This window comes from Olea europaea, unplaced genomic scaffold (genome assembly GCF_002742605.1).
Source record: "Olea europaea var. sylvestris unplaced genomic scaffold, O_europaea_v1 scaffold492, whole genome shotgun sequence".
NCBI lineage: Eukaryota > Viridiplantae > Streptophyta > Magnoliopsida > Lamiales > Oleaceae > Olea > Olea europaea.
The window spans coordinates 197,881-214,820 of NW_019263235.1; the positions used below are offsets into that span (position 1 = coordinate 197,881).

The 16,940-nt window shown below is 33.0% G+C and overlaps 2 protein-coding genes across 2 annotated transcripts; one reads left to right on the plus strand and one right to left on the minus strand.

Moving 5' to 3' along the window:
• Positions 1–7,383: 7,383 nt before the first annotated feature.
• LOC111388431 (F-box/kelch-repeat protein At1g57790-like) lies at positions 7,384–10,596 on the plus strand. The gene is made up of 2 exons (XM_023013129.1): positions 7,384–7,597; positions 9,238–10,596. The coding sequence occupies exons 1-2, from the start codon at positions 7,566–7,568 to the stop codon at positions 10,325–10,327; spliced, it is 1,122 nt and encodes a 373-aa protein (XP_022868897.1). The 5' UTR covers positions 7,384–7,565; the 3' UTR covers positions 10,328–10,596.
• An 871-nt stretch (positions 10,597–11,467) lies between these two features.
• On the minus strand, positions 11,468–14,384 carry LOC111388423 (putative pentatricopeptide repeat-containing protein At3g11460, mitochondrial). Its single transcript, XM_023013120.1, has 4 exons — positions 14,309–14,384; positions 13,396–13,456; positions 11,970–12,806; positions 11,468–11,543 (listed from the first exon to the last, which is right to left on the minus strand). The coding sequence occupies exons 1-4, from the start codon at positions 14,382–14,384 to the stop codon at positions 11,468–11,470; spliced, it is 1,050 nt and encodes a 349-aa protein (XP_022868888.1).
• Between the last annotated feature and the right edge of the window lie 2,556 nt (positions 14,385–16,940).

The window sequence follows — 16,940 nt, forward strand, 5'->3', positions numbered from 1 at the left end:
AAGAAAAAGTGCATTGGAAATATTTGGACACACTAATGAAACTTTGAACAATTATACTACACAAATAGGCTCAAGGCTATGCCAAAAAAAAGGAGAGAGAACACGTGTCGACATAGGATTGAATAGTTTGAAAAATAAACAAAACAAGCATCCAACCATGTGTTGCCAAATCAGTCCGTCCAACTTTTGCCTGTCTCTGAACTTGTTCAACCATCATTATTCAACTTTGAATCATGACATTAAGTCTATATGTTTGACTCATTAAATTAAGTCTATGTTTGACTTTCTTTTTTTTCAAATTCATTTTCAAACATACATTTTATAGAATTCATAAATTTTATCAATTTTCAACCATACATTTCATTAGATTTTATCAAAATTTTTTAAAAATTCAATTTTTAGCTAGCTAAACCAAACAAAAGCTAAATTGTGTGAAGATGAAAATGTAACAATCAATATTGTGTAATTGCACAATAAAAGCTAATACCAAACTGCTGATATCTTTTTGAGTTTCTGATTTAAAAGGTTAATTTTGATAAACAGTTTTGGACGCAAACATTTTGAGTTGATGAGACACAATCAAACTTACAAAAAATACAAATTTATGTTTATCTCAAACATCATCAAGTTTGTCATCTTTTTTTATCTCCAACACCATTTTCATCGCTATTATTTCGAATAATCTTTTCATTAACATTGTGATCATCAAAAGATAAAGCATGTTTACGTTTAAATTATTTTTCATCACAATTAAAAAAAACAGTCAATTCAAGTAACAAAGAAAACAAAAATCATAGCAAATTCTGAATGTTACATTATCAACTGCATTTTCAGTTCAAACAAAGATAAAAATCACGACAAGAATCCATCACCATGAAATCGCCAAAACAAAATAGAATTTGGAGCATTTAAGGGAATCCCCAATTCAATTTCGTACGAAAATACAAAATAAATTATCAGAAAGAAATAATTTCCTAGGACTTCAAATATGATTTCTGAGGAAAAAAAAATTTAAAAAAAAATCAATTTTAAGTTGGTGGGTCAAGTGACCCAGTATTGTTGGAATGTTTCAAAAACGGGTTAACATTTCATCAACACCCGTTCCTTCCATTGTACTCGTGAGATAGAATTGAGCATAGAATGAAGGGTAAGGCACCTCTTATAGGCCTAGGCGCAGTTCTATTTAGTTCGATTTCAGCTTCAATTAAAAATCAAAATCGAATTATTTGATTTGGGTGAATATCAATTCAAACCAACACATTCTAACTTTTAACCGAATCGAACCAAACCAAATCAGTTTGGTTCAATTAGTTGATTTGAACTTTTAGTTTAAACTGAATTTTTAAAAAATATATATATCCAAATTTTAAGCCCACTCAAATTACTAGAAGTAAAATAACTAAATAACTTTCTATTATAAGAGTTATTAACTAAAAAATAAAATTAAGTTAAATAGATACAGAGCAATAGAAAATTGAAGAGTTTTGCTGTTTTTTTATGCGTTATGTAACCTAATTGTCTGAGTAGGAAAAAAATGCTAAGTATAATATAATGAGCTTATGAAAAGAAATTTTTAGTACAATTACTTACTAGTAATATCATAGATTGAAGGGAATTGAGATATAATTATGAGATTATGACTTATCTTTTGATTTTTATTTTTCGTAATACAACTAAAAATGTAAACATGTAAGTGAGTTGGGTTGATTCGATTAATCAGCTGTTTGATGCTTCAAACCATGATCGAACCGATCCATCATGGTTTTGTTTAAAAAAAAAAAAATCAAACCAAATCAATTACTTTTGTCAAAACATTCCGAATTGGTTCAGTTTGATTGGTTTGATCAAACTTTCAGGGGTTTTTCCGTTGCCTTGGCCTAAATTCTCTCTCTTATTTAAAAAAAAAAGAAAAAAACACTCATTGTTCTCTTCTTCTCCTTTTGGTTTACTTTTCTTTGAGTTTTCTTGGTGAAAATTAGATGGACTCTTAGTGAACTCGACTGAAATCAAATGATATTAAGTTGTAGTTTTCCACGGTGAAAATAACTGGTCGATTGGAGTGAGATTGAAAGGTCTTGTGGTTATCTTGGTTATCTTAAGGATGTTATAAATATTTTAAAATAAGCTATACTGATTGAAAAAATTGCATCTTTTCCTTTTGGAATCCTTGTGCTATAAGAACCATTATTTGATTATTGTTTAGAGCTATAATCCACATCAAGTACATGTTGGATGAATGAGTAGCGCACGTGAACATTAGAATATTTTTAGGTGAAAAATCGTTGTATTCTTTAAATTATTCCATTTTTTGGACGTGATTGTGGATTTAAACGTATTTATGTTATCGTTTAGACATTTCTAACAATTTTCATTTAATTAGGGTCCGTTTGAATGCAAAAGTGGAAAAAAGACAAATCAATTCCATATAAGTAGGAAAGAAAATGACACCAAAACCGTAGGAAAGCATTTTCCACTCAATTGGCCAAAAACACGTTTTAAGTGTTTGTACCTTAGAATTCGAACTACATTTCTACTTTCGTATCAAACAATTAAAGTAAAAAACGAATTTCTCGGATGTAACATTTTTCAAGGAATTTCCGCCAATCAAACAGGCCCATAGTATTTTAGCTTTCACATGCACCTCAGTTGCAAGATGGTAGATCATTCCAAAAAACTAATCCTGGATTCGATGGCTCTTTTGAGTTTTAAACGAATTGAACAACTCATTCAAAATTTTTAGACTCTGATAGTCCTGAATTCCATTTATCTCTATATTGATTATTGTTAATCAGTATAAATTTTACTTAAACAATATTGAGCCAAATTGACTATTTTACTAATACTTGAAAAGGGAAACTTTAGAAAAGACAACACAGTCTTGCTTACAATAATGCTACTAAAACAGGATCTACAAATAGGTGCTTTGACAGGTGTTGAGTTGTCAGTACTTGTGTGGGTAATTTCTTTTCAAACTGTCCAATGATGTTGCATCACGCATCGTCCCTTTTTTACCCTATCATTGAACCCATTTGAGTAGCATGCTTTCTCTTGCTTATGTCACAAGGCGTTTGATAATTAAAGACCTATTCAACAAATTAATAATACTATTTATTTTAAAACAAATCATTTAAGAAGATTTCAATCGAGATACTTGACAAGAGTATTAGTTCTCGTTTGACCTCAATTATTTGATATTTCAATGGTTGAAATAGTATTTTATTTTTTTAAAAATGTGTGGTTAGAAAGGAAGAAATTTTTTTGAGATTACGTATAATATTATTTTATTGAAAAACGTGTGTTTAATAAGAAGAGAGAGAAAAAATAATTATAATTCTTGATCTCTTTCGTAATAAATTAAAATTATAATGAAAAATTATTGAGGGCTTGTTTGATCTCATTTTTTTAGAAAATATATTTTGTAATATCGACTTTTTTTGAAAATGTGTGGTCTTTTTTGTAGGAAAAAGTTTTTAATTTTGTTGAAAATTATTTTAGTTAGAGAATATATAATTAAAAATGAGTTTGAAACAATTATTTGAGGGTTCCACCTGTGAAAATAGTTTGAAAAAAATGATTTTTTGACCGTTAGAGATAAAAGTTAATTCCATCTGTAAGAAAATAAGTAAAAAATGACAGTTAATTTAGGTAAGTAATTATAAAAAAATTGAATTTTTGAGATGAAAAATCAGAATCAAACATTTATTATATTTAAATTGTGTTCATGATTTTTGCTTGGCTGCCTTCTAGAACAACACCTAACTTTGCAGTACGATTAATTAAAGCCTTCTAGAATTATACTTATGCCCGCCAAATTCCACCACTTTCCAGTGGGCCGCATTTCCACACTCATTTTGTGGTCAACCACGAAAAAGTAAAAGAAATTAATAAAAAGATGTACCTAATTCTATTCAACCCTCTTATAGTTAACTAATAGACTATTAATTTCTTTAAATAATTTGAGGTTTAGTTGACTTAGCCTAACAATATTAAGCTCATTAGAAATTAATTTTAATAAAAATTGATGAAATATATAATTGAAAAGGTGTATGTCCCTAAAATCTATGATTAAAATTAATTGTTTAAATTTAATTTTCGATAAAAATATTTAGTCGAACCAAACAAGAACTAAATTTATTTTAACAACTTGATTACACCAGTCAAAAAGATAAAATCGTGAAAAAGACATAAAATAATCAAAATAATCATTTTTCAATGATAACTTTATAAGTCAAAATATTAAATTAATCTTATTGAAATTAACCACATTTCAAAGCGACGAGTCAACACTCTCTATCTCCTCATCTTTTACGCTATCGTGTTAGCTGAGATTGACAATTAATTAGTTGAAATCGACAAATAAGTATATTCATGTTAATTATTTAGTGATCGTTTGACGTAGGTTTTTAGCAAATAAAGTTGACAAAAAATTGACAAGTTTCATGAAATATATGATAAAAAAGTGGATGAATTGTAGATAAAATATAATGTGTATTTAAAAATAAAATTTTATCAGTTTAATCAAAAATTTAAAGCAAAATTAGCTTTACCAAGCAAGCCCTTGTTTTGTTTTGGTTTGGTAATTAATATTGAACTTGTCGAGTGGTTCTGAAAAAATAAATGTAAAATTTCAAGAAAATTTTAGTGTGTATATAGTATTATTAAACAAGGATTAAACTATTTGTACACAAATATTTACACAATCTTTTACACACACAACACGTGGCGGCCCCCTATTTGAGGGGAGGCTGGCCCACCAGCCGCCCCTCTAATAGGGAGCCGTGACGTGTTGTGTGTGTAAAAGATTGTGTAAATCATTAGGTGAATGTAGCATGGTCCAATTAAACAATTCTTTCATGGTTAAAAGTAAATTAATTCTTTTTCTTTTCTTGCATGATAACTGACTGACCAAATATTTATTAAAAACACAAATGATCACACCATAGATTTTTACCCAGATCCAATCTGAGGATGTTAAGCTCGAGATCACATTCATCTTCTAGCACAAGGAATTTTCTTGATGTAATAACGAGGGGATACTTCCACCCTACCTTGTATCCCGAGGTTGGTATTCCATTCTTTTTATCATAGTCCGTTCTTGATCTATGAGGTGACTGCGAATGAATTCTCTGGCAGACTTTTCTTATTTTAAGGAACACGTTAAAAGAGTCAAAAACACACGTGAACTCAAAATAAGCTAAAAGCATTCAAAAGCGAGAAACATCATGAACGTCCTTAAATGAGTGATGCGAGACAATATAATATAACAAAAATGTAAGGATTAAGTTGGTGAATAAAAGGTGAACAAATAACATAATCAATTAGTAGCCAGTCAATTAATAACTATCACATTTCATCAACTAAAAAGACACATTTACCCTCAAGGCCTGAATAGAAATCTATAAATATGCATGCCAGGAATGAAGAAAGATGCTGAATTTAAATGGCTTCCTACCAAATAGTAATTTATCCTCTTGCTCCTTATTGAACAGCAGAATAGTGAGTTTAGAAGGGGAAATCCCGATTAGGTAAAAGAAATTTGTTGATCATTATTTAGAGGTCAACACCTACCTTTGTATCCAAATGTTGGTATTCCATTCTCCTCATCATATTCCATTTTTGACCTATGAGGTGACCAAAGATGAACTCTCTAGCCGACTTTCTTATTTCGAGGACTGCATGCTTCCACCTCTTAAGATCGGTACTTAACCATCTAGTCAATCAAGATGTAGTCAGTCAGTAGTGATCTTCTACTCCTCATATACTTCTACTTGCCTTATCTTCATTTAAAGAAGATCAATCCTTCTCCAATCGAGAAATTGCCCTAGCCCAAAGTCCTCAAAGGACACGGGTTCCTAGATACTTGGGCCGGGCAATAATATAGACCACGTAATCATAATAAACATCACTCAATCATTACTTACTCTCTGCTTAAAGCTTTTTGCATACTTTCCCACCTCTTAACCTTTGTTTTAGATACTAGGGAGCGCAGTTCGTGATCATTTTAAGTCTGGATCCCTAGCTCGGTCTCTTGCCCTACCTGCCCTCAGCCGAGGTGTGAATTTTGGTAGCATAAAAAGCATAAATGTTAAGATCGATATCTACGTTTGGCCTATATTTTCGTGACATTACAAGTACTAAATATTAAGATCGATATCTACGTTTGGCCTATATTTTCGTGACATTACAAGTACTACTTACTTATTCACTAGTCATTTTTACTTATTTATAAATTAAAATGATTATAAACTACTTCCAAACTTGGACAAAGCACGCCAGTCACCCCTTTCAAGATTAGACAAGTTGAAATAAGCATGAGCAACTCCAATGAAATTCTTGACAGCTTGATTGCATTTGATTCGAAGCTTCCAAGATTGCCAGAGACTATATTCCAAATGGGTAGTAACCTTAAATTGGGTTGGAAATCTCATCTGAGTTCTTTCTGGTGTCAGAATTAGCATGATTGAAGAAAAGTGTACAAAAATATAATACCTGAAAAAGTATGAGTTGTACGTCTAATCTTTCTTTTTATTGAGTCAAGTTGCCATTTATGGATATTTTTTACTTGGAATAGGATACTTGTACATAATGCGGTGTTTATAACAGTGTTTATCTCCCTCTCAAAGTGGGAGATCCACTTCGCATAAACTATATTTTATTGAAAGTGAGCCCCCTCTATGTGACGAGGGCGAACAACGTTATGAATACTCTAATGTACGCGTAACATCATCCTTTTTATATTGACACATCACAAATTTTATTGGGCACAATATCCAATTTGTTTCCTATATTCTTTACATGGGTATAGGTAATAAAATAGTCATTTTAACTTTATCGAATTAGCAGCATAATCGCAGAAGTGATAATCTATCTTATAGGTCACAAATATAAATTTTTGAAGTTAGTATCACCTCTTGATCTCGAGCAATATTTAAAATTTTTATGCTACAAATACAGGGTTTTTGCACATAAAATTTTTTACATACACAAGTGTCAAAACATAGTTCAAAGATGAGAAAAAATATAAGAACAATTCTACACGTACAGAAAAATGCTTATCAGAATTGCACCAAAAGTCAAGTGTCAGCAATCTGACCAAAAAAAAAAATAGATGAAAGAAAAGTATGCCACACCTACATTCTGTAGCAGTTCTGTAAAATTGCTTTTGTACAAACAGTTTAAACCAAAACATAAAATACAAACGAACATAATTTTTTCATTTCAAAATTCTTTCAAAATTCTTTACGAATTCTATAAGTTTTCATGCACAAAGGGAAAAATCCAAATTTTTAGTCGGTGAACTATTTGCAAACTTAAAATCTTCAAATAATTTAATGGCACGTTTCTGTAATTATTTAAATTGAAAAATTGAAGAAGTAAAACGCATAGCCGTCAGATACAGTGGCAATTACTTGTAGGTGCCTTTTTTAGAGAGGAAAAAGATCTTTTCATCATAGAATTCATCAAACCCTTAAAACGGTTCAGGTACACACATCCACACACCGACGCACACACGTAGTGAAAAAATTGAGTTTTTCCCCTAAAACATAATCTGGGCTCTCTTGATTATGGCTGGAAGGAGAAGAAAGAAATTTAAATTGTAAGTCTCTTTATATTTTTCTCCAACAATTCAATTCTGTAGTTTTTGACTGAATTTTTCCTATGTTATTAATTTTCCTTACAAACTGAAAATTATGTTCTACAGAATAACAAAAGATTGAAATTTTGAACTGAAATTTTGTTTAATTAAATTAATGTTTTTCCCTTCAAAAAGTACCAGGTCATGTTGTATATGAATTTAATTTGAGTGCCTAAAGAGGATGATATTGGATAAATTTTTGTTTAGAGTAAATTGGAGTATTTATGAGGCTTCGTGTTGGTGTCTTAGACTGTTATGTTGAATTGTTTTGGGGGTAAAATTCATTAATTCCATTGTAGATTTTTAGCTGCTCTAAAATGTGATCACACTGGAATTGCGAAGAAGAAAATTAACTAGTTAAAATGGTGAAACGGAAATCTATGCACTTGAATTGGGCTTTTGTTGGATGCACAGAGTCAAACTTTTAAAACCTTATGAAACTGTACCCTCTGGGAACTTCAGTCTTGCAGTATTGTAGGAAAAAACATTACTAAGCTTCACCATACCAAACAATTCTACTATTTATGCAAACTACAAAGAGCATAAGAAAAACTTGGGTCCTAAGCTCGTAAATTTTCTCTAAAAAATCCTTAGTCTCGTACCCAAGAAGAGAAGGGATCGCATAAATTTATGATGACCATATGGTAAAAGCTTGACCTAAATTTGCTCCAAAGTTTCGGCAGCCTGAAGTAATTATTCTGCCAAATTCCTTGCCATTTTCGAATTGTGAATATCTTTGGGCATCTTTGGCATCGAATTCATTTAGGACAGACTGTATGCACAAAAGGAAAGTTTGATCACATTGGTCCGTTGATTATGTTTCCCCTTACACTTGATGCTCTCTTAACTTGGCCAGCTTTGAAGAATATTTTACCAACAAATTGGACTTCGGATCCCCAGCTAAATCTACAGTAGAAACGAAAGTCCAATTTTAACCAAATTCATATGACACCATTTTCGATGTTGAATTGTGTGTAGTCATGCTTGATGAATTTAAAGCCATTTGTTAATCGAAACAATGAATTTTTTTTTCATGAAATCCTTTTACTTTCCAAATGGAGGAAATTTGTAGGGAAAGTCTCAAAACTTTCAAAATAGTACAGATAGTATCTGAATCTTTATATTGTAGGAGATAGCCTAACCTTTAAAAAATGTGCAGTATAAGCACCTCTGGACAGGTTTTGGTACCAATTGGATAAGTTGTACAATTGATATCATGATTCAACTTAAGTATCTTATAAGATAGAGGTCTTGAGTTTGAATCTTAGGGCACGTGATGCAAAGTCGTAATGAGTAAGATGGTTGAGCTTTTTCAAAGTGGACAATGAGTATTATATAATGGCTTTGGCACTAGGCTCGGGTCATTACAATACTTGATGAAAAAATTTCCTTCAAATTCAATATATCCCAAGTGCAAACTCGCATTTTTGGTGGGTTATTTCAATTCTGCTTTTACTTGCTGGGAATTATATTTTTCGAAAACATATCCATCGGATGAGGTCGATATTATTGGAGATTTTGTTTGATTCAAACAGTCAACATCTCTATTTATTTTATTTTTTTCATTTAGCTTGGAGTTTACTTGGATATCATGAATGTAGATTAGCTGAAACAATCGAGGACGGTACAAGAGCTTCAGCTGGACAGCCAGATGAGCAGGAGACGCATTTTGAGCTTCCAACAGAGATTTTGGAACTGATTATTTCTCATTTAACATTTAGAGATAATATCTGTGCTTCCGCTGTTTGTAGACGATGGCACTCTGTTGCAATTTCTGTCAGAAAGGTCAATAAACCTCCTTGGCTTATGTTTTTCCCAAAAGTTGGTGACCTGTATGAATTCTACGACCCTTCTCGGCGAAAAACTTATTGGCTTGAATTACCAAAGTTACGTGGCTCTAGGCTTTGTTACGCTAAGTATGGCTGGTTGCTGCTGTATAAGCCCAGAACTCAGCGCATGTTCTTCTATTGTCCTTATACACGGGAAAAGATCAAATTACCTAGACGAGAATTTGGATACCAAATTGTTGCTTTTTCTGCCGCTCCAACGTCTCCTAGCTGCATTCTCTTTACAGTAAAGCATGTGAGCCCAACTCTTGTTGCCATTAGCACTTGTCATCCTGGAGCAAATGAATGGACTACGGTTAATTACCAAAACCGTCTGCCATTTGTCAGCAGCATTTGGAACAAACTGGTTTTCTGCAATGGTCTATTTTATTGTTTGAGTCTTACTGGTTGGTTGGGGGTTTATAACCCTAATGAATGTACTTGGGATGTTCTTTCCGTTCATCCACCCAGATGCCCTGAGAGTTTTTTCGTCAAAAATTGGTGGAAAGGAAAATTTATCGCTGAGCATAATGGTGATATTTTTGCAATATACACTTGTTCTGCTTTAATCCCAGTGGTATATAAGTTAGACCAAACAAATAAAGTATGGACAGAGATGGAAACTTTAGAAGGCTCGACGTTGTTTGCAAGTTTCTTGTCATCCCAAGCAAGGATGGATCTGAATGGAATGATGAGAAACAATGTTTATTTCTCTAAAGTTCGATATTATGGAAAACGCTGTGTGTCTTACTCTCTTGACAGTGGTAGATATCATCCCCGAAATCAGTGCTATGATTGGGGAGAACAAGATCCATATGAGAGCATATGGATTGAAGCCCCTGAAGATCTATCAACCTTTCTTTAAAAGAGACAGAAATCGGTAATGTCATTTAGCAAATATTTATGACTTATATGTTGGTTTGAAATTTGCTTGTTACAGTTATATGGTCGACTGTCAGCAGTAGCTGTTTTGGCAATATAGCCTGTCTTGGTGTAGATTACTTTTGTCTACTTATTTTTAAGGATGGTGTAAGTACCTGTAGACATGCCTTACTACTTCGACTTGGAGGCTTATGCTATCATATTTCATTAAAGATCTGATCTAATTAATGTTGCTGCACTGGAGTTTTGTTCTGTACATTTGTTTTCTTTACTTAATCGATGTGTATATTACTATTTATGTAGCTGCATGGTATTTAATTTAGTGAAGATGGAAACCTGCTAGAACATAGATTTAATCTTGTGAAAGTATATTTAAGGATCTTTCCCCCGTGATTTTGAATCAAGCTGTGAACTTTATCTAATCATTTGAAAGTTGTCGCTCGCTATACTATGTCACTAGGAGGTTCATTTGGATCCTTCATTCCAAGTGATGGTTTCTACAGTAGTACCATTACAAATTCCGATTGAACTTCATAAGGTGAAGATCTAGATTAATTATCTTCTTGCATGCAAGGTGAAAAATGGGTATGCTTTGATGTTTAAAAGGACTTCTGAACTATGCAATGTGGGAGCAGCCTAAATCATGAAAACGGGTTTGTTGAAGAGCAATAAAGGCTTCGTGTTGTAAGGCATTGGCAAAGCAGCATGGATGCTTCAACCTAGGTGACAATTCTATACAAGAAGATTATTTCTAAAATATTATTATAGTGCTGAATAGTTCCACCTGGGTAACATTAGGACAATGGTTCATGCTCTTTGTTTGCTTTGATGATTCAATTAACGAATTTAAAAAGGTGAAAGTTCAAGATAGATATCCAATTTAAGAAATCCCTGATTGGATAACAGGATAAGACAGAACGGGGGCACCTCTGTTGCCATAAATTTGAAATGCAGTAGCTTGTCACATCTGGACACCTTCATATATCTCCATTAAGTCTTTGTAGAATTGCCAAATGTGTCCATCTTATAATTGAGTGTCTTGATTCTCTTTTCGACACAGTTCTTGTTTTCACATTGAGAAAATTAGATTCTAATCATTTGTCGCTTAGGAGATGAAGTTTGCTCATTGTCTGGGCTCCAAGGCGAGCTCCTTCGATAATAACCAATGGTCACTTAGGACCCGAAGTTTGCTATAGAACCTTTAGAATAGACGGAAGGAGGATCAATGAGTGAAAGCTACTAACCATATCATGCCTCTCTTCTTTATTTGTTCGTTTCATTGGTGATATTTATCTAGTGCAGTAAAATGCCTTGGCTGGATATATTGAGGTTGTAGATTCAAATATGGGACATGACATCTCTCTGCTGAGGCTTTAGATTAAGGGCCTGTTTGGGCCCGATTTTTTCACCAAAAAAATTGATTTTTTGACCGTTATTTCACTATTTCAGCTGTCATATTTGACTTCTTCTCTCACAGGTGAACCCCAATTTTTTCGTAACGATCAAAAAATCAATTCTCAAAATCACTCCCAAACAGGCTCTAACCCTGTATTCCCCTTTTGTCCCACCTATAGTTTCTTTGAAGTGTTATTGAATCTTCAATTCATCAACCTCAGGTCAGTTACCTCACTTCTTGATTTTCATGATTTGGTTCCCGGGCATAACCGCACTTGATTAACATCCGATCCAAAACCTCTGTCCCAAGCCCGTTTTGTGCGCACCCGGAAATCATCGCGTTCCAAGTAATCAACCCCTTCATAGGAATTTCATCAAACAACTTCCTGGCCAATTCAAACGACCCACAACGCACGTACATTGTCAGAAAGCAATTCGCAACGGCCAAATCACTGTTCAACCCACACTTTAAACTCGAGCAATGCAATGACATCCCCAATTTCAAATGCGTTGGAACAGTACACCCCGGAACCAACCACAAGACTGTCACCGCATTAAATGCTACTCCCCTCGACCTCATTTCACGAAACAAAAGCAACCCATTTGAGAACTGTGAATCCTGAACGTACCCAGATATCAAAGCATTGTAACAAACAGTCAATTCCCACGACTTGGGACTTTCATCGAACAACTTGTAAGCAGTGTCAGGTGACCAGCACTTACAATACATAGTGATCAATGCAGTTTGTACAAAAGGTTCTGATTGACAACCTGACTTAATTACGTGGCAATGGATCTGTGCCCCGGAGACTGGGAGTGAGAGGGCGGCGGATGACTTGAGAATAAAGGGGAATGTGAAGGCATTGGGGGTGGCGCCGAAGCGGAGCATTTGGCGGTAAAGTGTGATGGCCTGTTGGTATTGGCCAGGTTTGGAGAGCTCTCTGAGCCGAATATTCCATTTGATGGCGTGAATTTGCTGCAGAGGGGATGACAAAATTTTGGTTTTGGTGCGAAGAGACTGCAAAGGTAAGTTCATAGAGTAGATACGAACACGGTTGTGGCGGGACCTAATTTGAAAAATAATTGAATTTATTTTACTTCTTCTAAGTGATAGTACTTCTTGGATATGAAAATTTAAATTAATTATATTTTAAAATTTTTTTAAACAATTAAACATTATATTATTCAAGTCATCACGAACGAACAACAAAAGAAAAAGAGAAATATTAGGAATGACAAAAAAATCCATCAAACCCGTGTTAAGGGCGGGGATTACCCGTGTAATCAGGTATTCTGATCGGGTTCGAGTTAGAGAATTACGCCCTAAATTAATTAAAAAACTTAATAACTATATTATTATATCACTTTAATGAATGTGGCAATAAAATGAATTATCACAAAAAAAGTACGTAAATGGGGGCAAGGATCGTCCTGCCTCTTCTTAAATGGGTAATTGGGCGGGAAATTGCTCGGTTCTGTTGTCAACCCTAAGAAATATAATGTGTTTTGTTATGCTCCACTGGATAGTTAATAACATAGGAAAAAACTTCATGAACAACTCAACAAAAGCATTCGAGACGAAGATAAGTAGAGATGACAAAAAAATTTGTTAAACCCACTACCCACAAGCCTCGTACCAAATGGGGTGAGGAATACCTTCTAATCGGGTAAACAGGGCAAGGGCGGGACGGGGATGGAAAATATGGTCTACACATCGCTATCCACACAATTAAAAATTAATTTCAAATTAAATCTTTTTTATCAAGCAAAAAGAAATATTTATCATCATTTTTAAAGAGAAAATGAGTTGTTCTTAACAAATTGGGAAAAAAAAAGTAATAATATTCACTAATTGAAGATATAGAAAAATAAAATATATAAATAAACGGGGAGATAAAGAGGCAGGAGACCTGTATTGCCTCATCCCACCCCGATCTCATTTCGAACATGCCTCACCCTATTTTAAATTTTATTTGGATATGGAGGCAAGATAACGTAACAAAAATATCCGATAGGATGAGGGATGAGAAAAATTACCAATCTGTCTCATACTCACCCCGTTCTCATCCCTAAAGATAAGACTAATTTACACAAATGGTTCCTCTCCTATTTTGCGACATCAAGACTCATCATTTGAATCTCAATATTTGCACCTTTTCTCGTGCAATTGATCATTTCCATCACTTGCTATCTCATTTTTCTATGTGAAATAACTTATGAGGCAAATTTGTCAACTCGCTTAGAGCCCTATTTTGACAATAATTAAAATAATTTTTTAAAACTCGTTTTGAACTAAATATTATTACAATAAAATATTTTGCACGTAAATTCAAACTTTTTTCTACCCTAATCACCAATTCTCCAAAAAGTTACTATTTCAAAACTCATTTTAATAGTTGTTAAAAGGGGATTCTTTTTTCATTTAATTTTAAAGAAAGAAATATAAAAAATGAATAAAAAACTAAATTCGATAATTTAATTTGGTCTTCCAACGCCCCCAAACTCGACCCATTACCCCTCCTCTCCCCTTCCTTACCCTCCGCACAACAAAGAAAATCAAAGCACCAACAGTCTTTTATGGCTACTCCTAGACGGAATGCTGCGACGGATTCATTGACTGGTTTCAGATAGATTCGTTGATCCATGTTTCCAAGAAGTATGAAATGTGTGTATTTGGATGAATTCAAGAAATTGGCATATTAAGTGAGAAATATTGAATGAGAGTATATTAGTAAAGAACCAAAACGAAAAATTCTACTTAGAAGACATGCACATATATTTGAGATAAGAGAAAAATGAAACTCAACCTATATAATTGGAATAGAGGGAGTATAAGAAGATTGGATTGTTGGAAGCATCAAAGGAAAAATTCCATAAAGTTTGAAGAATCAATAACAATCCAAAATTCATGAAGATCTAAGATCAAAGCTTTAAGAATCAAGAACATAATTTATTCATGAACAAGATACTCCCCTTTAACACTGTTAGAATATTAAAATTGAGTCTAATAAATTTATGTCACTATTATGAAGTAAAAGACCCCGTTTATAGATTGTATGAAAATCACGCAATATTATTAAGGAAAATAATTCTGCACAATTGAAAAAATACCTTTGAGAATAATCTTTATAGTCTTATTATATCTTCAACATCCCTTATCAAACTCAATATGGTGTTATTGCAACAAAATTGAGTTTAAATATTAAATTGATTCAATCAAATCTCTATATTCCAAGGGTCAAAGGAATTGAATACTTCAAAATTACTTACATGTCAACCAAGCCAAACAAAGAACAAGAAGATGATAGATCATGCACTATTCTAACCAAACAATCATCAAATCATGAAGGAGATACCCACAAATATTATTCTCAAATAATTTTAGCAACTAGACTTGTCAATTATAGACCATATTTTAAAGTAGTTCTCTGAAAAATTCATTACTTGTATAAGTACTTCACTGAAAGATGAAGGAGAAAAAGACTGATCAAATAGGAACCATGATATATGTTGAGGCTAAGACGATGCGATGAAACTAAAATAGATGAAAAAATAAGAGGATTTTGCCAAAAAGATAGAAATGAGCAGCAGTTTGAAAATAAACAATAGTTGAAACCCACGAACACCAAATCTTTTGAATCCATATTTGTGCACTAAATATTAAACAACTCCCCCACAAAATTCACAATTATACACCGAATTTTTTTTTCTCGGTATCATGCACTAAAGAAATTAATTTTTAGCAAAACACTATTATAAGAATATAGAATAATATAAATTTTATTTATTATAGCAAGAACATAAAATAAACAGAGAATGAAAACTGTAGAAATATATTAAGAGAATACTATAAATTTGCAAATCGACACTTGTGTGTACTCAGTTTTCTAAAAACAAATTTGCCCCCTCAACATAGAAGCTTAAGTTTGAATGTTTGTTTATCAGGATACAACAGATTAACCGACAGAATCTAAACACTTCAATTTCAACTCCAGTGAAATGAATGTGCTAGAACAACACCACCAAGACTTAGATGAGAATAAAAATTTTCTGATAACTGGAACTGGAAATTATGCAGAAAGAGTATCTAATTTTTCTAGTGTTGAGTAATGGAAAAACGAGCTCAGTTATAAACTTGGCCCACATGAATTATGAGTAAATTTATCCATTGATTCAATACTATAATGACAATAATTATTGGAGTTTCAACAGTTTCGAAAGCCAAAAAGTCAGTTGGAAAAAGCAAAAATTAGCAAAACGTGGACACTTCTAAAGAGCCAATTTTTGCTCCGTTCACATAGGTCGCACCCACAAACAAATTCAAGACTCGATATATAATTTTGATCCTTGATTTGCACGCCCTTACGAGCGCAAGTGGAAAGAGCCTCTATACTACTCATGATTATACCATTTCAAAGTATAACCATATACAAAGTAGTTCTTGCTTTCAACAATTTCCTATATAGGTTAATCTTAAATATAGGTTTCCTTCCAACATAAACCATCTTCCAACGGTCTACTTTGAACTCCAATTTCTCATTTATCTATTTATCATTTTTTACAAGTAAACATATAATTTCGATATTCTCATGGAGGAGGTCATGGATCAACTTTTATATTTCAAATCATGCCAATGGGTCCCATCTAAAATTGTACCAAAAGTAAGCTCAACAAAGCCATTTTTCCAACAATTCCTCACATGAATGAAAATTGGGTGCAACAAAGAAATGTGAGACATAAAGACTTATTGATATAGTTCAATGGTAGAAACCTGTATGGGATAGGTAGATACTACCCTTTGAAAATTTCATTGTGAAAGTATATTTACTTTATTAACTGACCAGTAGACCTCTATTTTTGAACTGTTCTATCGGTTATATAAACGATGATATACTCCACAAAGGATTCTTTCTAACACAATTTAGTTCTCATTGTTATGTCCATTTTTAGCCTTGAACATATGCCTGGTTCCGCGAGAGTTTCTAAGAATTGAGCCCCTGACAATTATCTTAGAAACAGCCCAACTTCTTTCTCACATAGGTATTTTTTATTACAAGTAACTTGCATTGCTTTGTTCGATTTTTAACGCACAAGAATCATTAAAAGTCTATTATTTATCATTCATCCTTATGGGTATCACTGTTGCATCGTAGGAATTGATAAGAGGTAACATCTCCCTCAGCTATTCAATTAAGTCTTTA

Excerpts from the sequence above, each read along its gene's own strand:
- LOC111388431 (XM_023013129.1), top strand. The coding sequence starts at position 7,566 with ATGGCTGGAAGGAGAAGAAAGAAATTTAAATT. Across the intron at positions 7,598-9,237 it reads AGAAGAAAGAAATTTAAATT|ATTAGCTGAAACAATCGAGG; the intron begins GTAAGTCTCTTT and ends TCATGAATGTAG.
- LOC111388423 (XM_023013120.1), bottom strand. The coding sequence starts at position 14,384 with ATGGATCAACGAATCTATCTGAAACCAGTCAATGAATCCGTCGCAGCA. Across the intron at positions 13,457-14,308 it reads AGGAGTAGCCATAAAAGACT|CGATGTGTAGACCATATTTT; the intron begins GTTGGTGCTTTG and ends TTGTGTGGATAG. Across the intron at positions 12,807-13,395 it reads CCTGTTTACCCGATTAGAAG|GTCCCGCCACAACCGTGTTC; the intron begins GTATTCCTCACC and ends TTTTCAAATTAG.